At 31.5% G+C, this 27,138-nt stretch overlaps 4 protein-coding genes across 6 annotated transcripts in view; 3 read left to right on the top strand and 1 right to left on the bottom strand.

The window, feature by feature from the left end:
- The window catches only part of LOC123220657 (protein ALTERED SEED GERMINATION 2-like), an 89,906-nt gene that overhangs the window by 46,977 nt on the left and 15,791 nt on the right, over positions 1 to 27,138 (bottom strand). The window lies entirely within an intron of this gene.
- Positions 1 to 27,138, top strand: part of LOC123220605 (putative disease resistance RPP13-like protein 1) — a 95,521-nt gene that overhangs the window by 57,027 nt on the left and 11,356 nt on the right. The window lies entirely within an intron of this gene.
- On the top strand, positions 4,606 to 8,391 carry LOC123220651 (mitogen-activated protein kinase 6-like). The gene is made up of 3 exons (XM_044643214.1): positions 4,606 to 4,908; positions 5,582 to 5,711; positions 7,531 to 8,391. Exons 1-3 carry the CDS (start codon positions 4,667 to 4,669, stop codon positions 7,564 to 7,566), a joined length of 408 nt encoding a protein of 135 aa, XP_044499149.1. The 5' UTR covers positions 4,606 to 4,666; the 3' UTR covers positions 7,567 to 8,391.
- LOC123220849 (subtilisin-like protease SBT1.5) lies at positions 13,572 to 21,829 on the top strand. Its single transcript, XM_044643439.1, has 2 exons — positions 13,572 to 13,718; positions 21,671 to 21,829. Exons 1-2 carry the CDS (start codon positions 13,572 to 13,574, stop codon positions 21,827 to 21,829), a joined length of 306 nt encoding a protein of 101 aa, XP_044499374.1.

Genomic DNA, 27,138 nt, shown 5'->3' with positions numbered 1-27,138 from the left:
ATATAAAAGTTCTTAAAGTTGTGTTTCTTAATATAATACTATTGTATTGAATGATAAATATACTCAAATATCAAAACAATATTTGTAAACTAATATTTGTATTGAAAATATTTTCCAAAATTATAATGAAAGTTCAATTGATCCATCCTACAGTTCCTTACATTAGAATTAACATAGATTTAAGAAACACAAAAAACTCAAATAGACAGATTAAACTCTATAGTTTTTGAGACGCTGGACTAGAAGTCTCTCTCTTCTTCCTTCTCAACAATTTTCTTTTCGGAAATCTTTTTGGATCCTTCCCATCTCCATTTATCCTTATTACAGTCAAGTCTTCCCATAGATTGCCACGCACCCTCTCCAAATTTGGTGGTCCTTGTTGCTTCACTCCTTTGCTGCCATGTGTTTTTGTTGTCTCAAGCGGTACTTCCTTCTCTTGATTGTTCTGCATTTGGTATCTTATCTTGTAGGAATTGTAAGCATAGGCCCTAATTAACGATCTCTCTGTCAAAAGAAACAATTTAAAGTATACAATAATATTTGATTGAGGAATAAAAAGCAAAAGAAAGAAAATCTGAAGATTTTAAAGATTGAGATTGCAAAAATCCTTTTCACTTTTCTCTTATGTGTTTAATGCTTCTTAATATAGGATAAAATAAGATCAACCTATAAGAAAATTTAAAAATATCTTTGAAGTAGATGAAGCATACATGATGTGTTTTGAGAGCTTTATAACTCAACAAAGTAGAATAATGCCAGTGAGTTATCAAACAAAGTTCAAATTTATGCAGTTTAAAGTGTAACAAGTCTCTCATATGAATTGAGAAGAGGAAAATAGGACAACAGAGTGAGGCTTAACCTGACTTGGTATAACGCAGTAAGTCTTAAATGCTTTTACCTTAAGGTCTCTTCTCAAGCAATATTCTTCCCTTGACAATATGAATTCCATCAAGAAGATGTGAAAACGTGCTACAAGAAGTAAGCTGCCTTAATGGCAGATGAAACATATCATGTGCTCACCAAAATTGCTTCACCACTTTCTGAAGCTCCATTTTTGAGTGACTTGCATATGTGTGGCATCCTAAAAACAAAGAAACTTACCCAAAAGAAACAAAAAACAAAAAGAGAGATAGACAAGTATATGTTATCCTAAAAATTGACAAGAAGATCTTCTTTCTACGTAAGTATGAATGGTATTACGAAGGCTTCAAGATGCAATCCAAAAACTCTCAACCCCTCTTCTAAATGAGCAGGACCATTGGAAGATTATTTCCTTCTTTTGTAGATGCTCTAGGCACAGAGTCAGAAAATTTAAGTTCACTAACACCAAACAACTAGTGACTAGGAGAAAATCTAACAACGGTTAAGGCCACAGACCACTAGATCATTGCCTCACAACTTGGGGTTTCATCATGTTACCATGTCAAAAATGCAGTGGCAGGGTGTCACAGATTTGGAGTTCTGCCTTGAAGCTGCCCTTCACTGCTGCTGGATTAGTGGTATCAGGATGTTTGCTGGAGATTGTAATGTGTTTGGGGATGAAATAGATGCTGATCTATGTGCTGCTCTTCCTTGCTGCTGCACTCCTGTTACTGGACTAATACTGGAACCAGAAATATGGAATTTATGCAATGTAGCTACTGTTGTATTGAATGATAAATGTACTCAAACATCATAACAATACTTGTAAACTGATGCTTGTATTGAAAAGATTTTCCAGAATTACAATAAAAGTTCTTTACAATGGAATTAACATAGATTCAAGAAACACCAAAGACTCAAACAAACTAACTAATCCCTCCAACTTCTGAGAGGCTGGAACTCTCTCTCTTCTTCCTTCTCAAAATTTTTTTCTTTGAATTCTATTTAGATCCTTCCCTTCTCCTTTTATCCTCATTACATTCAAGCCTTCCCATAGATTGCCACATTCCCTCCCCAAATTTGGAAGTCCTTGCTGTGGTGAAATTGTCATCTGCTCCACTCCTTTGCTGCCATGTGTGTTTGTTGACCCAAGCGGTCCTTCCCCCTCTTGATTATTTTGCATTTGGTGTCCCATTTTGCAGGAATTGTAAGCATAGGCCCTAACAGTCTCTCTATCAAAAGAAACATTTTGAAGTACACCATAATATTTGTTTGAGGAATAAAAGCAGAAGAAAATCTGCGGATTTTAAAGAATGAGATTGCAAAAACCATTTTAACTTTTCTCTTATGTGTCTAATGCTTCTTGATATAGGAAAAAACTGGATGAACCCATACAGCACAAATTAATGAAATTTTTTATTACAGAAGTTTGATATTGCATAGTTTTAGGGACATTAAAGAATTAAACCATGTAGGTAGAATAATGAAACAATGAGAATCAAATACCTAATACACAAAGACATACTTATAACATGCCAAGCTAATACTTGGATTATTCAGGTTTTCTAATATTATTTGACCAAAAATTCCCCACTAATTGATGAAAAATAAATCAATTGATTCATGGGATTAACACCTACTCATAAAAATTAAATCAACCCTAAAGCGAAATAGCTAACTCATGAACTAGAAGTTTACATTGAAAAATAACACTTGCTCCTGGTAAAAACTTAAAAGAATCAGATAAAAACAGAAACTCCTAATGTTTACTCATGGCTGGCAACATATGATAGTAATTTTTACCCAACATGGAATTACTTTCAAATCTTTGCCATTGGTGCAAGACACTTTATCCATTAGGTCGTGCAAGTATCAACAAAGCTAAACATCAAACAAATTGGAGTACCCGTATTTCGCTGTGATATTTTGTATACAGATGCATGATATAGTTCAATTGGTAGACTAGAAAAAAGGTTTAAGGTTACATACAAAATCAATTTGTCAAAATTGATTGCTGGAAGATGGTTTGTATCTCTATTAGTATTAGTGATAGGGAGCAAACAAAAGAAAGAACATTCAAGAAGAGCACCAATCAATTCTTGGAAAGGAACATTTATACTTCATTAATTATGTAGTATTAGAGAAACAATTAAAAACAAAAAAGAATAAGTAGTAAGAGTAGTTGAAAAAACCAGGAAATAACCTATAAGATGATAAGGTGGTGTCTTATCTAACAGATGGTCGAATCAGTCTTCTTTAAGCTAAGGCAAGAAGTATCAAATATTGAAGCACTTATACAACTTATATATAGCATATGTTAACATATATTTTCAATATATTTAAGATATTTTCTGGCAATGAAAATGTCGGTTCGTAAGTTCTTTATCACTAGTCTCCTTTCTGGCATTGCTTCCTTATTTTCCATTCACCGACTCACACTTCCCTTAGCTTTTGATCATTGTCTATTATTCTAAACCTTGCATTATTGGATTGTTTTGACTGTGTTAGATTGTTTTGACTTACTATTTCATATTGGATTATTAAATTGTGTTGGGTTTGCATTACTATTATATCATAGTAGTGTTGGAGTTAATCGGTAGGTTGACATTGTTTGGATTGGAGGTAGAAATCTCACACCCTATTAATACTATCCTTAACGGTGCAGACCAAAAATAGATGTCTTTTGATTATACTCTTAAATAAAAAAAAAAAGGTTTGTCAATAATAATTTTGTGTGGACTGTTAAGATTTAAAATTAAATAATATTTAGTGGGAACATTATCAAAGGCCCACTATATTATATTTGAACAGTTAATATCAATAATTAGGATTGATTCGATATAAATTAAACTCAAACAAGAGTTAGTTTGATATTGATTAAAACCTAAAATATCTTTAATTCGAGTTCAATTTGATATAAAAAATCAAGATTTAAACTTAATTCGGATGTAATATGATTTTCGATTTAATTCGAATCGTTTTAATTTTAAATATTTTAGTTAGTTCAAACTCAATTGTTTATGAAAATGAGAATAATCTTTGACTGGATCTTTGATATGACTCAACTATTCGAACTAAAACTTTACTCATTTAATTTGAATTATAAGTCAAATTTAAGTCAATTCAAATCAAATAGTATCTATCTTTAGCGTTAATCCTTTTAAAGTATTATTTAAATATTTTCTTCAAATTTAATGTCATGGACATAAATTTCTTTTCTCTTAGCATATCTCAAATAATTATTTAATTAAAAGTTTTTGAAACATTTTATTCTACTTAAATTATTTTTCATTTATTATAATTTGTAATTAATATATGGATGATGTGATAAGTCTATATCATATTTTTTAAATAAGGATAAAATCAAACTGAATTTATTTAACTCAAGTTTATAGTTTGATTTGAATGAGTCAAATTTAAGTTAAAATAATATCAGTTTATTGAACTCCGGATGGACATCCTTGAATCATTATAGATTTAAGTTAAGTTTGAGTTAACTCTAGTGAATTCAGATTTAATTCGAATTTATTCTTACTTATTGAACTCCAGATGGCATCCTTGAATCATTCTAGATTCGAGTTAAGTTTGAGTTGACTCTAGTTAATTCAAGTTCGATTCGAATTCATTCTTACTTGTAAGCATGGCCCACAAAGAGGAGAAGGACAAAACGCAGCGTTTTGTTGTTGAACCATTAATTATTTAACATAAACGAGATCGCCATAGATCTCCTCTTACCCAAAAAACACAAAATTCACTTAAACGAAAACCAAAAAAAAAAAAACAAAAAAACAAAAACAACGTCGAAATGGAGGGAGAAGGAGGAGGTGCTGCGGCCCAGCAGGCAGACACGGAGATGGCAGAGACGCCATCAGACCCTCAGCAGCCACCGGAGGCTCCTCAGGCGGCGGGGATCGAGAACATCCCGGCGACGTTGAGCCACGGGAGACGACTTATTCAGTACAACATACTTGGGAACATATTTGAAGTGACGGCGAAGTATAAGTCGCCTATTATGCCCATCGAGATGGGCGCATATGGCATCGTTTGGTACTCTCTCACTGACTCATTTATCTCAGTCAGTCTCAGTGTTGTTAAAGAGTCTTTTTTAAGCACGTGGGTTTGTTTTGTTCCGATGTGTTTTGATTATGAGTGTGAGTTTTATCTGGATTTTGATTATTTTTGAAGGTTGTGTTGTGGGGTTTTTATTATGTAGTGAAATTTTTTATTTTTATGTTGGTGGGTGTAGATTTTTTATTAAGGTATTTGAAGCTGTTACATGGTGAAGATAAGTTAAATGTGTGGCTGTTTGCTTGAATATAAGCTAAGAAGATAAAGAGATTATTTTAGAAGGTAAAAAATTATCAAAACTGATTTTTTGCGTATTAGCTTTTAGAAACATGTAGTTCGATGGAAGTTACACTTCTGTGTATAGGAATTTGTTGCCATTTCTTTGAAGAGAAATGAAAAAAAATATCAATATGAAGATTGAATTTGTAGAGTGTGTGAAGAAGTGCTGCTAGTTGGAATTGCAAATCTTTTGGTGAAAGTTTGGCTGTTTTAAGTGAGTGAGTGTGCATGTAGTTTTGTTTGTGGATGGTATGTTTTCTGGTTCTTTTTATGGATTTGACTTTTATCTGTAATGAGGTTGTTTGGAGTGCTTCCTTCTCTTTTTTCTTTCGTTGGGAAATGTATTGAGTATCTTCTATTGGCTGTTTATTAGTTCAGCGTTGAATTCGGAGACAAATGAGCATGGGGCAATAAAGAAGATAGCAAATGCATTTGATATTAAGATTGATGCAAAGAAGACTCTTCATGAGATCAAGTTGCTTCGGCACATGGATCATGAAAATGTCAGTGAGTGATAATTGCTGATTCCTTTTTTCTTTTTTTTGTGGTGGCTTCAGTTATAAGAAGCAACATATTGGATGGATGGTATTTTGATTTTATTTTTCTGTTATGGAGCTAGATGCCAGTGGACTTGTTTTTGTTTTGACATTGCAGTATTGTAAAGATTGTGTAGTTGAGATAGCTAGCTGTTCATAGGTCGCATAGACATGTGCTTATATTTTTATTTGCCCAAGCTGTGAAATTGATAATATTTGTGGTTAATTTTTTTATAAAAAATGAAAGGATAGTATTTGCATAATCATAAGTACATATAGCTATTGTGCGGGAATTTGGTGAAATTTTGTAAGCCATCAATTTGAAAAAGGTATTTAAGTGGTTGGACTCTGTTGGTAAGTGGTTATGGAGATCTGTTCTTGAGACACAGCATTTTTAAGGAGCTATGTGTTTAAAAATATAGTGTGGGCAGAGGAGACTGGACTTATAGTTTTGTTAGAAGCACTCAAGGGTTAGTTTATGGAGTGGAATTACTGGTGGATACAAGGCTTTTGTAGATGAGATATCTTTTATGATGAAACATGGGAGAAGATTGGTAAACCAGGGCATCTTTTGAGAAGAGAAGTCTCTGAATTCTAATTTTACATATTTATGCACATTGTTAATGGTCGTTTGAGCTTCTTAGATGCTTATATTTATGTTTTGTTCGTGGAAATGGAATGAACATGTACAAATCTATTATTATTCAGTGCCGATTAGGATTGAACTTTTGTTTGAAAGTGTGCAAATGTAAAGAGGGTTGTTGCATCTCTAACTCTTTCACTGTGATAGGTTGGTTACATGTGATTGGGTTGGTTGTCACATTGACTGACGTTCTATATCAGTGCAGTATTGTACCTTCATTAGTGTTAGTCTCATACTGTAGTATTTGTCAGAAGCAGAATGTGACTGCTAGATCTAGTACAGAAGCAAATTACGGTGCTATGGCTTAAAAGGGTCCAGCAGTTGCTACAAGGGATTGCTGGAAGTTGTGCTTTAATGAAATCCTTGAATGCTAAGATGCATTGAACATTGAATTTGAAATCATGATAGATATTTTTAATATCCCTTGAAAATTATGGATTACATTGGTGAATATGGAGGATATATTACTGGTAACTTTGTTTGTAAGGGTTTCACTTGCTTCTAAGGGGCCATTTTATCAATATAGAAGGTCTTATATTTGGGCTTATGATTAATAACTTTTATCTCCTTTTTCTGTTCCTTCATGCATTGCCACATTGGATCGTCCTTGGCTGGGGCTATTTGTGCACTATTAATGGGACAAAGTTTGATCATTTTCTTCTTTAAGCATATGCCATATTGAGATATATATTACTTTGAATTTTCTCCTTCCTGGAACATTGAAGAACTCTTTTAGGAGTTGGATAGGAAATGTTTTTTGAGTACATGGATTGGTTAGTTTTATTTTTTGGCTATTTCCTGCTTGATGTGGACTTCACAATGGACAACAATAAAAGGGCTAGTGAAGGAGAATGTCATCCACTCATCATATCAAGATTTCTTTTTCTCTAACATCATTGTAGTGGCTTTGACTTCTCCTTGGGGAGACTCTTTAATTTTGTGGAGTTCCAATACTTCATTGTTTGTTTTTGATATTTTCTAATGTCGCTTTTTTCTCTTTTTGGCTCCATTTTCTGCTATTATAGACCTTGTTTGGCCTTGGAGCCCTGTATTTTTGTTTACAATCATCATGCATATTTATTATTCTTCAGTAAAAGAAATAGAAGTAAATTTATCTATAACCAAAGTAGCATTTTTTTACAGGTTGATGCAATAAGGGATATAATTCCGCCACATTAAACGGAATTGTTTAATGATGTTTATATTGCATATGAGCTCATGGATACAGACTTGCATGAGATAATTCGGTCCAATCAAGCATTATCAGAGGAACACTGCCAGGTTTGAGTTTATAGCTTTTTCTTTTAGGTGTATAACTTTTTTGAAAAAAACAATGACACTAATTCTTTTCCAAAATATTGAAGAAGTCCTATGCTTGAGTAACCTTGACTTGAGAAAACCCTTTTTCTACGTATAGATTTGTTCTTGCTATTTGTCATTGATTGCGTAAACTGGCAGGTTAATTTGAATGTCATCACCCTTGATTAGGAGGCCTTTTCCAGGTTTAGATGTAGGTTGATGCATGATTAGTTGCCCAAATGTCTATTAATGTGTATTAGCACACAAGTACAATTGGCAAGGGGGCCTGGAGCTGCTAACTAAGTGGAAAGGATGGCCTGTATGCGAAAATTCATGGAAACTCCATAGCAAACTCATATAGCTCTTTCTGGCATTGCACCTTGAGGACAAGGTGCCTCTCGATGGGCGGCAAAATTTTAGGGCGAAGGTCTATGTGAGGAGGAAAGAAAGGAAAAGAGTTGAAGCTGGAGAGACAGGTGGCCGAATTGAGAAGCAAACAGATGGCAAGCATCCTGGAGCAACAGATGGCAGTCATCCAGAAGGAAGGCAAACAAGAGACAGCCATGAAGAATTAGTGTCCAGGCCACCAAATGAAAGGATCACTGAGATCTTCAATGCTGAGGTGACAGCACATGAGGAAGGAGGTAGTTACAGAAGGAATGATGAAATAGGCTCTGGAGGGGAAAAGAAAAGGCAGGCAGAAAATTAGAGAAAAAGACTAGGGTGGGAGAGACCAGCCTCTCAAATGTTGGAGTTTATGTTTATGTTTCTGTTATTTGGGATTGCAGTAGTAGTAGTAGTATTCTGAGTTGGAAAACTTATATTGTTGATGAACTTTATTTGTATTTCTGGAGATTATTTTCAATACAATCAGTCTTGCTATTCACTGTTCTGTGTTTGATTTACAAATCTTTACATAACATTACGACTCAACAACTCTTACAATCAGATACACCACCGATGCAACCAGAACTCTTGATTCAACAGCCACCAGCAGCAGCAGAACCGTCCAGTTGACAGTGAGGTCCACAGCAACTCAAGGTCTCTCTGTATCAGCAGCACTCATAAGGTCTTGCATTCACATGTCTTGGAGTGAATGGGGTGCTATATCCCTTGAGGTATGCTAAGTAATAAAGTTTAATAGCTAATTGTTTCTGCTAATTCTCTTGTTGCTTCACTTAAATCTAATAACATGTCACTGCCTAGTATTCTCTCTTTCCTTGTTTGATTAATGTAAGGTACCTGAAAATAAAGAAATAGAGTAGCATTAATTTTAAGAAAGGTTCTTGCCAGAAATCCTTTTTACAAGAATGAACCATTTTCAACTTGTTTAAATTGGCAAGTATCAGAGGCTTGAAACTCTCACTCCCAAGGGCAAAATAAAAACGTGACCTTTTAAGAATGTGCTTCAAATTTTGAGTGTCTAAACATATTTAGGTGCTCTACTCATTTATCATAAATATAATCATTGTAGCATTGTAAGATGGTCTCCCCTGTTTTATTTAGTTCATTCAAAATGAGCAAAATTTCTGAATTTGGGTTTCTGTGATTGTTTGTATAACCACTTAGTAGTCAATTCAAGTTGAAGAGAATGTAGAAGTTGAGTTTATTTTGGCCCATGGTACTGAAGCATAGGGGCTCCCTTCGGGAGAGGCATGTCCTACTGATCTTAAGGATCTTGAAAAAATATTGGAGCTTTGTGCAGCTAAGAAAATTCTGATGATTGTAGTCAATCCAGATTATGTGACTGTTAAGGTTAGGGCTCTGCATGTTATGCCCGGTGAATTCCATTCTCTTTAGTGAACCACAACATTGTGGAAGGAAAAATACCTCGCTCTGTGATGGCAGCTTTGAATATGTTGTTACATTTTTATTCCTGTTGCCAGTGATTCGGTCCATATTCTAGCCTATTACATAGAACCTGAAATTTTTCTATATATAAATTGCAGAATTTGGAATTTTGTTATCTTACCAATTGAGATGTAAATTTTGTCGATCCTTCTTGGTACATTGGTATCCAGATATGAAAAGCTTGGAGGTGAAGTGAGATGGATGGGCAACCCTAATAAGGTCACTCGATCGCTTAGTTTTGTTCTACTTAATAAAATTGTTCAGTTATTTATTATTATTATTTTTTAGGAATATCATATCATTTTACATGTGCAGTCAACTGTGCTATAACACCTTTCTAATATTTCATCAGATGCGATGGACATGATCGGTGTTGATGCTAACTACTCTATTGCTGTGGGCGATTCCCTTCACCATGATATTAAGGGAGCCAATACAACTGAAATCCAGTGAGTATTTACCTTTGGAGGAATCCATGCAAATGAACTTGGACTAAGTAGTTTCGGAGAAGTTGCAAATTTATCTTTTGTCCTAACTCTTTCATCTAAATATGATGCGTATCCATCATACGTATTACCGGCATTCATACGGTAAAATCTCATCAAGGTAAGTATGGATTTAGTCACAAAGTTTCCGAACTTGTCTATCAGTAGTAAATATCAGTCGATATGGACCTATATCTAAAACTTAATGATGAAGGATAGAATCCGAAACATTTCAAACATGTCTGCCATATGAGGAAGATTTATAAAAGTTGGTTAACATGTCGGCCAACATCTTATTGACATGCTGATTAATGGCTTTAATATAAGAAAGAAGGAATTAAGAAGTCACACCAAAAAATTATTTCTTGGTACGTTGTCTTTAACCTTAGTTTCATGAGGTCCCCTTTTCGGAAAAAGGTCTCTCATATTGGTCAAATTCAGATTGATCAACAAACCTACAAACAAACTGTCTTATTTGTCTCCTTATCAAAAGAAACAATTTGAAGTACACAATAATATTTGTTAGGAATAAAAAACAGAAGATGAAAATCTGTAGATTTTAAAAAATGAGATTTCCAAAACACATTTTACTTTTCTCTTATGTGTCTAATGCTTCTTAACATAGGAAAAAACTGGATGAACCTATGAGAAAATTTGAAAATTTCTTTTAAGTAGATGAAGCATGCCTTATGTGTTTTGAGAGCATAATTACTTAACAAAGCAGTAGCTTGGGTGAATATTCTCACTTTTGCAACTCATATATAACATGTTTTTGTTAAACTTCTTCAAACCACTTATATATAGATCATATGACAGATGGTTGATAATGACTTCTAAATAGAGAGGGTAACTGCACGAGAAATTTTACTAGTGTTAGAAGAACCTCTCTAAACCACATTGTTAATTCTACCCGTAACCATTGAGGGCAAAAAACTCGAAAGGTTGGAAGAAAGCACGTTATTAGTGTCACAAATGGTCTTTTCGTCATTTGTAAGTTGACCCAACTGTATTCGGGTCTTCAAAGTTAACAAGGAGAGTTATAAAAAAGTTTTATTATTTTTGATATATTACTAATTAAATGATGATTTTACATTTAGAACTAATTGATTTTGTTTTTGTTAACAATCCATGGGTAAAATTTAGGTTTTCAATAGTTAAGGGTATCAATAGGAATTCAATAAACCTTGGGTAGAAATCAGTTAGTTGGCCTTAAAAACAAATGAAAAAGTGGAGCCGGTGTGGCAAGGCATCTAACTGAACAAGATCCAAGGCCACAAGCGGTTTTTAAACAACAACACAATCGGGGCCCCACCCTCTCAGTGATTGCTGCCTTGAATTGTGGTTGGCCCAACTTAAGTGATTCTGACTCCACTTCTCTGCAAAATGATCTTGGACCGTCCGATTTTGTTCAATTATGTGTGACAGTAGCTGGATGGGTTGCCAAGTAGGATCTCTTTATGTCCACGTCGGATTTTAAATCTCACGGTACAAATTCTTCTAATATCTAAAGGGCCATTATTTATCCGTCTGCCTATTGTGGTGGGTCCAGCTTGGCATTTCTTTAAACAAAAGGCCTGGAATTTGACCGGCTAGAGCGGGTGGCTTTGGGTCCTCAAGTCTCACCCATTAAACCCCTTTTGGTATATATTGCTGTTAAAATTTACTCCTACTGTTACTGATATAATTAACAGACCTCGAGAAAATTTGGTGGGAAAATTATGAATTCAATATCAAATGTAAGAGATTGAGGATATATAAATAATTGTATTATAAAATTATCGTATAATAAAAAAAATTATAAATACTAATCGACTTATATATAATTATTAAATAATTAAATAATTTTAAATTAGAAATAAATGTAAGAGCCAATCATAAGTTTACTTTTAATAATTGGAGTTGTTGAAAAGTTTATTTCAGTCTAAACCTTTGCCCAATATAATTTTGTTTGAAATTTCTAAATAAGAAATCATCTTAAAATTGAATAAACATTAATCTTTATTTATTAGCTTAAGGTTGTAGAGATCACTTTCGAGATTAAGTTCTACTTTGATAACTCAACTCATTTATTCAATATTGTTCATCTTATTGGCAATAATGCTCACCCATTTTATTGGTCACCCTCTAATGATATTATATATTAGCACAAATGAATTTAAATTGGACATCATGACCTCAATCCGAGCTAAGCCTCATATGAATATGCACCTAGTCAAAGATAGAAATTTGAATAGGCAGTCAAAACTAGTTAAACCACACTCTAAACTCACCAATTATGATACTAACTATTTATTTTAAGAGCAACTACTGGTTAGATCATGATCCTATAAGCTTATATCCTAGCTTGGAATGGGCTAGCCAGTCATATGCCATCCATTGAATTCAAGTGGCTAAGCCAATGTTCCACCATAAGCTAACGTTACCAAGGTTAGCAATTAAGCCCAGTTTTCATACAACAATATATTAGTTGAGATGCTCCTCAATATTTGATGTGGGATCTGTAAATGCATATCCTTGATAAAGTTTAGACATTTTAAGTCACATATAATATTTTTCCCAAATTTAATAATTCTCTCAAACACTTGACCTCCCAAACAACAGATTTTTTGGTCAAATTACATCAACAATATCTCAATGCACTTTTCTGAAAGAGCTTGCACTAAAAAGAAACTGTTTTACAAGCCAAATTCTAGGGTAATTAAGCCAACATCAACATATTAACAAGTTCATTATTGTTAAATATGATGACCCAAATTCACGAATAGGCATTCCAAATGAAGAATCAAGAGTTTCTCTTTTACATTATTTATGACTTGTTTGCTCTCATTACGAATTCCCTAGGTTTCTGCATAACATAAAAATCACAAAGCAAAACATTTTATGATGAAGAGACTTAAATCTCAGTCTCGTCGTGCGTTGGTCGATGAGGGAGAGGACGGTCAATGATAGTTGAAAATGGACTGCAATTGAGAGAGAAGCTGGGAGAGAGGGAGAAGATCGTCGTCTTTGATTGCTTGTAGCTACTACAAAAACCCTAAGACAGAATGTAAGTTTTTCAAACTTTACGTAGGGGGATTTTGTTAGTTTTTAAATTTAGGGATTGAAAATATACTAAATTTTTAGTTTTTAAAATATTTTTGTTAAATAACAATTTTACCTCTGATAGTAATAATGAAATTTAACATAAAGATAGATATTTGAATTTTTGATAGTTAACGGATGAAAAGTAGTGTTATTCTAAACCTTGGGTGGAAAATAGTCATTTGGTCAAAAAGAAATGACAAAAGGCAAAAGTGGAGGACTTGACTACATCCCATGGGGCGTACAAAGAATATGACAGGAGCTCATGCCTTTTATTAATTATATTAAGATGCTCGATTTGTTTTGGACATTTAGGTACGTCTATGTCTTGCCCACACAATGGTGGAGTAGCAGGCCACCCAGATTTGTTTAATACTAAGCCTTGAATTTTTATGCATTGCTGAAAGCAGCCGACCCACATTGGAGCCCAGTGCCATCAAATCGGCTTTAATGACTACAGCCTATACTATGGACAATACCAACTCCCCTCTTCATACTGCTTCAGACGGTGGATTTTCACACCCATGGGCTCATGGCTCGGGCCACGTCAACCGGCAAAAGGCCCTCTCTGCAGGCCTTGTTTATGATATTTCAACTGAAGAGTACATAGCATTCGTGTGCTCTTTGAGATACACCGCTCAACATATCCGAACCATCGTCAAACGCCCCGTCTGCTGTTTGAGAAAATTCAACAATTTGACAGAGTTGATTTTTATGAAAGATTCTTTTCCTTTCTTTATCTATACTTTGACTAAAATATCCTTTTATTTAGAGCACCATTAAAAACAAAATTAACAAGTTTCTCTTTCTTCCTCACATTTCTCTTGTAGCAATCCTATCTGTGTGCAGGGGTAATTTAGTCATTTTGGTATGATTAGGGTCTTCGAAAAGGTTTGACTATGTTGAATTTTTAAAGAGGTATCATATAATATGATATATGATATGAAAAATTAGATTTTTGATACGCGATTCAATTATTATCTTTTGAACTTTTTAAATCATTCATTTATAAATATATATATATATATATATATATATATATATATATATTATTTAACAAAATTAATCGAATCATAGTTTTCTAAAACATAATGTAAACATATAAAATAAATATGAAATATATAAACAGAGAAAAAAAAGGCAAAATAAATATAAAAAAATAAATTATACACTTAACTGTTTATTGGAAACTTTTATCAAACATAGTTATATATAAAAATTAAAAATACGGTTTACAGTTTGGTTCGGTTTGAAAATCGTTCAAACCGCAATCTAAACTGAAAAAAGAATTGAGAAAATTTTTAATGCAAACCAAACCAAACCGTAATTTTTAAACTGTTCAATTTAGTTTCATGATTTGAATTGAATTATGCACACCTTTTTTTAACAAGTTTTCTTAAAAAAATACAAACTCAAACTTCAAAAGCAAATCAAAAGAGGAATCGATCCAAGATTCTAAACAGGATTGATGATGGTAGTTAATTGAAGTAAAAAATTTCCATTGACATATATGTTATGGTATAGAAACCATCAAAATTGAAATATAGTTTAATGCCATTTTGCTAAGATTATAGCGGTAATTTACATCTATAGTTTAAAATTTCAATAAAATTATATGTATATATTTTTTATACATAATTTTTATATATAGATGATCGTCATGATATGACTGAATGATTTTGAATTAAAGATAAAGTAATACTTTATCACATGATGATATATTATTTGTGTATTTAAATTGTATATAAAAATATATACTTATAATATTATTCTTAAATTTTATTTTTTAATACTGTAAAGCACCTTGAGAGGGGCGTTCACATTGTGACAAGAAATTAAAAAAAAGGCAAAAAGTTGACTTGCAAAGGCTTGTATTATAGGGTAAAGACGACCCCAAGTCAAGAATGATGATGAACCTTAAATAAAAAGCTAGGGAAATTGCTGCGTAATTTCGCAATTTGAATGCATTAGTTAAACAAGGAATTGGAAGACATAAGAAATTGATGTTAATTATAAGTCATAAAGCAAGTAGCATTTAGTCTTTGTGATAATGAATGTGAATTGGAGTATCATACACTTCAAAGGCAACGTAAGCATTACGCCTAGATTTAGAAGTGAATCAGAACTTAGTTTAAACAAAGATTAATTTAAGTTTAGTTTGAATTTAAAACAATAAGCTCGAGTTTGGGTACAAGCCAGATCATATGATGAACAATAACATCAAAAAATATATATATTTTTAACTAAAAATATTTTTTATAATAAAAAATAAAATAATATATTTTCATTGGATTTTATTTTATTCTAAATATATTTTGTGAAAATAAAATCGAAGAAAGAGTGTAATTTTAGGCTTTTGGGAGTTTAAAATATTTATATTTGCACATAAAAGAGTATAATTTTAAACAACGTCATTGAAATAGTATTAAAATTTAAAAAATAAAAAATAAAATATTGTCAAGTTATATTGAAAACAAATGATTAATTATAATTATTAAAATAAAAAAATATATTAATTAGTGGTTAAAGGGTCGAGAAGAAGGAGAAGGTGGGACGTTCCAATCATCATTCTCTACCTTTTAATTTGTTCTGTATAAAGATATGAAGAATAATTCGAAGAATAACTCTCTATTATTCATTTGTCATTTTTAAAGCATGAGTTGTAATCAACACTTGAAAACAATATGACAGAGTTGGCCTTAGCATGACAATCAGACAACACAAAGTTGATTTTTATGAAGGCCAAAAGACTATTTCCTTTCCCACGCAAGGTTTAGTGGAACGACAAATCCTCAGTCATTAATTTTATAAAAATTCAAATATTTTTTTATTTGTTAAAATTTATTATTAAGATTAAAAATAAAATTATTATTTAACTAAAAATATAATTAGTTAAATAATGATTTTACTTTTTAAATTAACTATTTTTATTAATTTTAACAATTTATGGATATGAATTTAAGTTTTTAATAGTTAATGAATAAAATATTAGGTTTACATAAAACCTTATTGGGAAATAGACTTTTGGCCAAAGAAAAAATCACAAGTATATGCTATTATTATGGTGAGTGTCCCACTTACGATTTTAGAAAACAATTTCAAAAAACAAAAGCAATCATCAATGGTGGTTGCCTTTATCTCTATTGACCCTCGTGCCCACATGAAAATGAAAGCACAAGATTCTATTTCTATCCCATCAAATAATAAATAAAAATCAATTATTGAGTATAAATTAATATTTATAAAGTAAAAATAAGATAACAATATGAGAGGTATGAATTTTTTTTAATTAAATGAATTGAATTTTTTTAATTAAAAAAATTGAACTTTCAAATATTTTTATTAAGAAAATTAAACTTTTAGATTTTCTGATAAATGAACCAAACTTTTAATATTTCTTATTGAAGGTACCAAATAAATACAATTATAATTGTTTTGTTTTAAAAGCAAGGTAATTAGTTTGAATCCTTCAATAAAAAATTGTGTAAGTTCATTTTTTTCTAATGAAGGGATTGAAGTTTTTTTTTCTTATTAAAAGAATAACTTTATTTTATTTTCATTTTGATGAGACTAAACTTCCGTTTATCGCACAAATTTAGGTCAACCTCTAATGTCATTAAAAATTAATTATATGAATTTTTTGTATTAATTCATAAATAATGAGTGAGATAATTTTGGCTAATGAAGACAATTTTTGGCAAATTAAACTTGGTTGTTTTCTTCTTAAGGGATTGAATTTTCAAATTATCTATTAAGAAACTAAACTTGTAATGTGTTATTAAAAAGCAATTCTAACATCTAGATATCAATTATGTCTTAATTTGTTCTATATAAAGATATGAAGAATAATTCGAAGAATGATTCTCTATTATTTATTTTTTATTTTTAAAGGCATGAGTTGTAATTAACACTTGAAAATAATATGACAAAGTTGGCCTTGGCATCACAATCAAACAACCCAAAGTTGATTTTTATGAAGGCCAAAAGACTATTTCCTTTTCCACCCTAGGTTTAGTGAAAAGACAAATTTTTAGCTATTAATTTTACAAAAATTTAAATATTTATTTATTTGATAAAATTAATTGTTAAAAATAAAGATAAAATTATCATTTAACTAAAAGTATGATTAGTTAAATGATAATTTTATTCATAAAATTAACTATTTTTATTAATTTTAATAGTTTATAGAACGAGTTTCGGTGTTTAATAATTAATGAGTAAAAGATTGGATTTACATCAAACTTTAGGTGGAAAATAGACATTTAGCCAAAGAAAAAATCACAAAGCATATACTATTATCATGGTGAGTTGTCCCACTTTCATAGAACGTATTTAGAAAACAATTCCAAAAAATAAAAGCAGTCATTAATGGTAGTTGTCTTTATCTCCACCGACTTTCGTGCCCACATGAAAATGAAGATACAAGATTTCATTTCTATCTTATCAAATAATAAATAAAAAATTACTATTAAATATAAATTAATACTTATACAGTAAAATTAAGGATAACAACATGGGAGGTATGATTTTTTTTTAATTAAATTAATCGTTCCAACTGTAATTTAAATTTAAAAAGTAGTATAAAAAATTTTTAATGCAAAACCAAACCAAACCAAACCATAAGTTTTAAATTGTTTGATTCGGTTTTATAGTTTAAACCTAATTATACACACCTTATTTTAACAAGTTTTCTTAAAGAAATACAAACTCAAACATCAAAAGCAAATCAAAAGAGGAAACGAATTAGGATTCTCAGCAAGATTGATGATGATAGTTAATTGAAGTGGATAATTTCTATTGATATATATGTTATGTTATAGAAACAATCAAAATTGAAATATGGTTTAATGCTATTTTGCTAAGATTATAGTGGCAATTTACATTTATAGTTTAAAATTTCAATAAAATTATATGTACATATTATTTATACATAATTTAAATATATAAATGATTTATCTTGATGTAATTGAATGATTTTGAATTAAACATAAAATAATACATAATTACATAATAATATATTATATATGTATATAAATTATATATAAAAAATATATACTCATAATATTGTTTTTAAAATTTATTTTATAATATTGTAAAGCATCTTGGGAGGGGGGTTCACTTTGTGAGAAGAAATTAAAAAAAAGGGCAAAAGAGTTGACTTGCAAAGACTTGCATTATGGGTTAAAGACGACCCCAAGTCAAGAATGATAATGAAAATAAATAAAAAGCTAGAGAAATTGTTGCGTAATTTCGGAATTTGAATGCATTAGTTGAACAAGAAATTGATGTTGATTATAAGTCATAAAGCAAGTAGCATTTAGTCTTTGAGATAATGAATATGAATTGGAGTATCATACACTTCAAAGGCAGCGTAAGCATTACACTTAGATTTGATAATTCATATCTTTGGATCATGTTCATATCGTGTCAGTTTAAATTTATTAAAATAATATTTCTTTAAAATATTCGTGTCAATTCAGATCATGTCAAGTTTGGATTTTAGAAAACAATTTCAAAAAACAAAAACAGTCATCAATGGTGGCTGCCTTTATCTCCACCGATCCTCATGCCCATATGAAAATGAAGATACAAGATTCTATTTCTATATATTCAAATAATAAATAAAAACCAATTATTGAGTATAAATTAATATTTATAAAGTAAAAATAAGGATAACAATATGAGAGGTATGATTTTTTTTTAATTAAATGAATTGAAATTTTTTTAATTGAAAAAATTGAACTTTCAAAGTTTTTTATTAAGAAAATTAAACTTTTAGATTTTCTTATAAAGAGAACCAAACTTTTAATATTTCTTATTGAAAATACCAAATAAATATAATTATGATTGTTTTGTTTCAAAAGCAAGATAATTAGTTTGACTCATTCAATGGAAAGTTGTGTAAGTTCCCTTTTTTCTAATGAAGGGACTAAACTTTTTTTTCTTATTAAAAGAATAACTCTCTTTATGAGACTAAACTTCTCTTTTATCGCATAAATTAAAAATTAACCTCTAACATCATTAAAAATTAATGATATAAATTTTTTGTGTTAATTCATAAATAACAACTGAGATAATTTTGGCTAATGAAAACAATTTTTGGTGAATCAAACTTGGTTGTTTTCTTTTTAATGGATTAAATTTTTAAATTATTTATTAAAAGACTAAACTTGTAATGTGTTATTAAAAAACAATTCTAACCTCTAGATATGAATTATGTCTTTCTTATAATTTTTCTATTATGTATCTTTATTTGAAATTATTTTAATGAAAATGATATTTATTGATGTAAATCCCTTTATTTTTCTTTTATTTTTTAACTGTATTTTGTTTATTTTAAATTTATTAATGAGAATGATGCTTTATTAATACCCAAATAAACTTTTTAACGAGACTAAATGATAAAGAAAGTTCAAACTTTCAACTTAACAATTTTTTTTTATTATAAACAACATATTTTGGTTAGATTTTGTTTATTCTAATATATTTTGTGAAAATAAATTTGAAAAAAATACTATAATTTCATGCCACATTGTTGAAATATTATTAAAATTTAAAATATTTTGAATTCATAGTGAAAATAAATGATTAATTATAATTTTTTTGAAAACAATAATTTAGTAAATTTTATTGACCAATCAATCCAATAATTGATATAAGAATGCATGATGGGGATAAAAATAGCCAAAAGGAAATGACAAAATGCAATAATGGAAGACTTGACTACATCACATGGCGCGTACAAAGAATTTGGTAAGAGCTAAGGAAAGAAAGAAAGAAAGAAAGAAATAATACAATAATTGATTGAACTATATTATATTGATATTAAATTATATCGATTTTTGTATAAAATAGTTCGATAAAAAATTTTCTTTTTCTTGATAGACTAGGCGTTTAGAGCATGAAATATATAATTGAAATAATTTCTATTAAAGATGATATCCAAACTTTTAGCCCAAGGCAGAAAAAGCTTCAGCTTTCGGCTGTTTTTTATTATTATTATGGGAGAAGGAAAAACATCCAAGGCGTCCTAATTAATTGAATCGATGAATCATCCATCCACCGACACATCAAACCATACATGCACATGTAAGTGAAATGACGTTTCTGCCCTCTACCCCACCGACAATGCTCCTCTCTTACCTGCATTTGTAAGAAGTACTGTACATCCATTCACCAACCAATGTTAAATGTCTATTTATAAAAAATATTAATAATAATCTGTTATTTCGTGATTTTATGTTATTTAATTTTTAATTTAAAATTATTTAGTTATATGGTAATATATCATTGTTTATATGTAAATTAATAATAAATATACATAACTTTTTATTATTTGAACAAAAAAATTGATTTTATAATTTAGATAAATTAAATTAACTCTAATAAGAAAAACAACTTAGGTGAATGAATTATACGATTAAGTGATAACGTCATAATTAAATTAAAGTTACAATCTCTATATTTCGAGTAAATCATAATTTGATAGATTAGAAAAGATAATATCAACTCTCTTATACTTTTTTTATTATGTATCTTAGTTTAAAATTATTTTTATCAAAATGATGTTTATTGATGTAAAAACTTATATTTTTCCTTTATTTTTTAAGTGTATATGGTTCATTGATGTTTTATTGGAACTAGATAAATTTTTTAACAGGCTAAATAGTCAAAAAATTCAAATTTTCATCGTGAAAAAATTTTTAATATAAAAAACAAAACAATATATATATATATATATATATATATATATATATATATATATATATATATATATATTTGTTTTATTTTGAATGTATTTGGTAGAAATAAATTCTAGAAAAGGATATAATTTCAAGCCACATTGTTGAAATATTATTAAAAATTAAATATTTTAAAATAATAATAATTAATTATAATTTTCTTGAAAATAATAAAATAATAAATTTTATTGGTTGGTCAATTTAATAATTGATGGAAGAAATAAAGGAAAAGAAATGGGGACTTGACAAAATTATGTGGGCGCATTTTCCAAAATTTTGTCTGGAAAACATTAACCCTATGATAATATGTACGATTAACCCATGACAATTCCGAGGAAGTGATGAGGGAGAATAGTAAATAATTTAATTATTAAAAAAATATAAATATGTTAGTGGTGAAGGGTTGTGTAAAGGGAATAGTTGGGACATCTCAATACAAAGAATTTTCTAATAATTATATCAACATATGAAAGGCTACAATTTCAAGCCACGTTATTGAAATATAAATAAAATTAAAAATCAAATATTTTCAATTTATACAGAAAACAAATGGTTAATTATAAATTTATTAAAAATAATAAATTATTAAATTTTATTGACTAGTTAGTTTAATAATTGATATAAGAATGTGTGATGAAGAGAAAAATAGACAAAATACAAAAGTGGAGGATTTAAGTTCTGACTATATCACATGGGCACATTTTCCTTAACATTTCTTGGAAAACGTTATCCATGTTAGTACAGAGGAAGAGTTGAGGAAATAATGATTATGTATTCATTTTTATTTTTTATTGATTGATCACTTCAATAATTGATTTTTGTCAGGTGAAGCAGAATAATGGGCAGAGGGACGAGGAGTCACTGCATGACCCTCCTCCGAATGTTGTCATCAATGAGGCCACCATTAAAAGTTACCCCGAGTTGCTTTATTCTGAAGCAAAACTTGAGAAGAAGGATTCAACTATCATGTGTTGCTCGATATAATTTTAGCTTTTTATAAGGTACGAATAACTATATCAACACACAAAGAGTATAATTTCAAGACACATCGTGGAAATATTATTAAAATTTAAAAAATTAAAAACAAAATATTTTCAATTCACACTGAAAACAAAGGGTTAATTATAATTTTTTTGAAAACAATGAATTAGTAGATTTTACTAACCGATCACTTCAATAATTGATATAAGAAATGAGAATATACAAAAGTTGAGAACTTGACTACATCACATAGGGTGCATTTTTCATAACTTTGCCTGAAAACAGATAATCTCGTGATAGTGTAATTAATTTAGATAAACAGAAGTAACTTTGTCTTAAAATTAATTTAATTTTAGATTTTATCTGAATCAATTTAGATTTGAATTATTTATAAAAACAAGTTTAGTCATTTTATTCAAATTCAATTTATTTAATTTGAGTTTAAATTTGAGTTCAAACTACTAAAATCAAATTCAATTTGATCCAAAACCTCTTATACAATTATTATAAATTCAACTGATTTAATGGTTTTATATTATAAAAATAATACTATCAAATTAGTTTGATCAAATTAAAATAATGTTAAGTATGCATTCATAAAAAGTACCAATAAAGGTATTAATAATGATTTATTATTATATTATTGTATGTTATTTTATTTTTAATTTAAAATCAATTGATTATATAATAATACCTTATCATTGATATGTAAATCGATAATAAATATATATAATTTTTATAGATGAAAATAAAAATATAATAAATTTTTAATTTTAAAAATATTTTTATTAAATAATAATTTTATTTTTTATAATAAAAATAAAATTTAAGTAAAGTGCCAAAATTAGAGAGAGCAGAGTCGGCTCATCACAGTGAACCAGAGAAGCTCGAAAAATGTAATGAAGAATTCTTATTTTCTTATTGCTTTAATCTTTACAAGCTATGATTTATATACTGTAATTCTAGTCTACATTTAGTAACATAATATTTGTACAATCGTATCATGCTCTGAATGGAAGATAGATTGATTTGTTCATCAATGCAGGTATGATCTTCAGGGATGTGATAACAATCAATTTGGGATATGATTTGGGAATTGATGGAGAATGATCTGGAGTATGATCTTCAGGGATATCGCAGGATTTCCAAGGATAGCAGGATTCCAGGAATATATTTTCCAATACTCCCCCTCAAGCTTGTGGTTTGTAGATGTCGTAAACTCCAAGCTTGTGTAAGAGATAGAAATGTTGTCTTGATCCCAAAGGCTTGGTGAATATGTCGGCCAATTGTTCAGTAGTTCGAATGTGATAAGGTTTTATTAATCCTTCTTATACCTTGTCTCTCACAAAGTGGCAGTCGATCTCTATATGCTTAGTTCTTTCATGAAACACTGGATTAGTAGAGATATCTTTTGCTGCTTTATTGTCACAGTAGAGTTCAACTGGTTCTGAGATAGTCACGCCTAAGTCTTTTAATAGACCACGAATCCATATTATTTCATAAGTAGTTTTTGCCATTGCCCGGTATTCTGCTTCTGCTGAAGAAAAAGAGACTGTAGATTGCTTCTTTGTTTTCCATGAAATAAGAGAGCCCCCAAGTTTTACACAGAAGCTTGTCAGTGATTTCCTTGTCATAGGACATGTGCCCCAGTCTGAGTCACAGTAAGCAATTACCTTTTGGTTTTTTTCTCGAGGGAATAATAACCCTAGACCTGGACATCCTTTCAGGTATTTAATCACCTTTAGGGCTGCATCCATATGAGATTGCTTTGGTGCGTGCATAAACTGACTAAGGATCTGAACTGTGTAACTTATGTCTGGTCTGGTCATGGTGAGATAGATCAGTCGCCCTACTAGTCGTTGATATTCAAGATGATCCTGTAATGGCGGGTCTCCTCCTGTTCCATTGTCATATACTTAACTGGTGAGTTTGACATTTTGCTCTACTGGGATTATACTTGGTTTGCAAGCAGATAATCCAGTGTCTGCTATCAATTCCAAGGTATATTTCCTTTGGCTGAGGGCGATTCCATCTGTAGATCGAGCAACTTCAATTCCCAAGAAATATTTTGGAGATCCCAAATCCTTTATTCTGAACGATTTATAGAGATGAGCTTTTAGTTCTTTTATGGCGGTTGCATCATTTCCAGTTATCAGAATGTCATCTACATAAACCATGAGGCATATGAATGAACTTCCCTGTCGTCTTGTGAACAAGGCATAATCGTGTTTTGACTGTTTGAAGCCCAGTTTGATCAATGACTCTGTAATTTTGGTATTCCATTGTCGTGATGCTTGTTTTAGCCTATACAAAGATTTTCGTAGTCGACATACAAGATTCTCCCCCTCGCTACGAATTCCTGGTGGAACTTCCATATATATTTCTTCATCTAAGTCTCCATGAAGAAAAGCATTGTGAACATCCATCTGATGAAGAGACCAGTCATGAGAAGCTGCAATGGCAAGTAATGTGCGAACTATAACATGTTTGATGATAGGTGAGAAGGTCTCTTGGTAATCCAGTCCTTCTTGCTGAGTGAATCCTTTTGTAACCAATCGAGCTTTGTACCGTTCAATGGAACCATCGGTTCGGTGTTTTATCTTGAAGACCCATTTGTAGCCTATGGGTTTCCGATAAGAAGGTCGTGGTACCAAGTCCCAAGTTTTGTTGATGTATAGAGCGTCTAATTCTTCTGCCATCGCCTGACGCCAATGCGGTGTCTGAACTGCTTCTGAAAATGAGGCAGGTTCATGATGTTCAGAGATATGACTGATGCAAGCTCTGTGCCCTGGAGATAACCTGTCATAATTAATATATTGCGAAATAGCATAAGGTTCAGATGAAACAACACAAACATAGTCAGTGCTCCAAATGGGAGGCTTTTTGGATCTTGATGAACGCCTCAAAGAGACATGGGCAGGATCATCAGAGGTGACTGGAACATCCATGGACGATGAAGTTGAAGGTAAGTCAGCACCTTGTGTAGAGTCAGATCCTATTAATGTACCGTCCGTATTAGGATATGATGGAATGATGTCATATTCTTGTTCAAGAGGTTCAGTGTGCGTCATAGGTGTTGAGCCAGCAAGTGTCATGTCTTGGATCTCAGCAAAGGGAAAGATGTCTTCATGAAATGTGACATCCCTACTGATAAAGAATTTATCTGCAGCCATATCATACAGACGATATCCCTTTTGTAGTGGAGGGTATCCCATGAATACACAACGAGTTGCTTGGGTGTCAAATTTGTCTGCTTGCTGAGTTTTGGTGGAGTAGCAGAGACATCCAAATACTCTTAAGTTCCTGATGTCTGGTTTCTTGCCAAAGATAAGTTCATAAGGTGTTTTCCCACCCAGAACTGTAGTTGGCATTCTGTTAATCAGATAGGCTGCCGTGACCACACAGTCTCCCCAGAATTTAGGTGGGATTTTGGATTGGTGTTTGAGGGCACGGGCGACTTCTAAAAGATGTCTATGTTTTCTTTCCACAATCTCATTCTGTTGTGGTGTGTAAGGACAAGAACTTTCATGTAGAATTCCTAGGGAGTCAAGATAGGTGGTGGTGGTATGGTTAAAGAATTCTTTGGCATTGTTTGTTCGGATACGTTGGATTTTGGTGTGGAATTGTGTTTGGACCATGGCTACAAATTTCAAGAAAAAGAGGTGTGTTTGGGCTTTGGAATTCATGAGGTATAACCATGTGACACGTGAGAAGTCATCTACAATGGTGAGAAAATATTTGGAACCATCATGATTAGGTGTATTATAGGGTCCCCAAATGTCTAAATGTACCAACTGAAATGGCTTTGTGGTTGTAGAGGTACTTGTGGGAAATGTATTGCGAGTTTGTTTAGCAAGGGGACAAATAGGACATTTTGGACATGGGATAGTACTTGAATGCCCTAATCTTTGATGGGAAATGAATGACACTTTATTAATTTGATTTGTATTACAATGAGAAGGGACAATACAATTTTTATTGAATAAAGAAAGTGTCTTGGGGTTTGGTGTCCAATGATATAGCCCATATTGTTCTTTACCCAAGCCCATCAGATTGTCAGTCGAATGGTCCTGAAAAGTGCATATAGTAGGTGAAAAGGTGACGACACATTTGTTGTCTATGCATATTTTGGATACTGAGATGAGATTGAAACGAAATGTGGGTATGCAAAGGGCATTTTTTAGTTTGAGGTTACCTAATTGGACATCTCCTATTTGTGTGGCTTGAGTTGTGGTCCCATTAGGTAATTTAACAGGTGTTAGAGGAGATAGATATTTGGTGTTGGTATAAAATTCTGGAGAACATATTATATGGTCACTAGCCCCTGAATCTATTATCCAAACATCTAGAGAAATAAAAGTATTTAAGCATGAAATCGTACCTGCGTAAGAAGTTGGAGTGTCATTGCCTTTCAGTATCTGATTGAGGAGCTGAATTAATTGATCATATTGCTCAGATGAGAGTCTTGTTGCAGATCCTAGATTGGTTGAAGCTGCTTGATTTGCTGTGGGCCCTTCTATCTTTATTCTACTGGATCCAAGATGACCATGTAGCTTCCAGCAGGTATCCTTGGTATGATTGCGACGTTTGCAATAGTCACAATAAACTTTCCCTTTTGTTTGGGGGGTTGATTGTAACTATTGAAACTATGTAGGGCTTGACGAAAATTGTTGAAAGTTTGGGAGCCAATTTGATTTTACGTTGTGGGTGAACATGCACCGTTAGATCCTTTGACTTCATCTTGACCGTTGATTTTGCCATATAAATAAAAACCTTGTGGAGCCAGCCCTAATTCTATTCTTTCTTCTCCAGGCGTTTGTCTCTTGTTGTAAACGTTAAACGCAGCAGCTCCTTCATCATGGCCAACGTTTCTCTGGCTCTTATCTTGAACGGCGAGATGATACGCTCGTCGCAATGAAGGCGCTTCTGTAGATGCGAGTATATGGGTTCTGAAGGTAACGAACCCTTCGTTCAACCCCATTAGAAAATGAGTCAGCCTCTCCCTTTCCTTTGCGCGCTGAATCTGTCAGAGAACTTCTGGTGGCGCTACGATTGAGTCTTCAACAGCGTCCAGCTCGTTCCATACAGCGGAGAGTTTGTTGAAGTAAGTTGTGACACCTTGATTGTCTTGTCGGATCTCGGCAAGAGTCTGCCGCACGCTATAGATCTTCGCAAGATCTAGAGCTTCGTACATGTCCTTGATAAATCCCCACAGCTCACCGGCATCTTCTGTAGGTGGTAGACCTGCTGCTATTTCCTCAGTCAAACAATTGCTAATCTAAGCTCGAACGAGCGTATTACATCGTACCCAA

The sequence above is a fragment of the Mangifera indica genome, chromosome 7 (assembly GCF_011075055.1).
Source record: "Mangifera indica cultivar Alphonso chromosome 7, CATAS_Mindica_2.1, whole genome shotgun sequence".
Taxonomy (NCBI): Eukaryota; Viridiplantae; Streptophyta; class Magnoliopsida; order Sapindales; family Anacardiaceae; genus Mangifera; species Mangifera indica.
This window is presented reverse-complemented; position numbering and strand designations above follow the sequence as displayed.

Coding starts and splice junctions, on each gene's coding strand:
- LOC123220651 (XM_044643214.1), top strand. CDS start 4,667: ATGGAGGGAGAAGGAGGAGGTGCTGCGGCCCAGCAGGCAGACACGGAG. Junction 4,909..5,581: donor GGCGCATATGGCATCGTTTG/GTACTCTCTCAC, acceptor GCTGTTTATTAG/TTCAGCGTTGAATTCGGAGA. Junction 5,712..7,530: donor GGCACATGGATCATGAAAAT/GTCAGTGAGTGA, acceptor ATTTTTTTACAG/GTTGATGCAATAAGGGATAT.
- LOC123220849 (XM_044643439.1), top strand. CDS start 13,572: ATGGACAATACCAACTCCCCTCTTCATACTGCTTCAGACGGTGGATTT. Junction 13,719..21,670: donor CTGAAGAGTACATAGCATTC/GTGTGCTCTTTG, acceptor GATTTTTGTCAG/GTGAAGCAGAATAATGGGCA.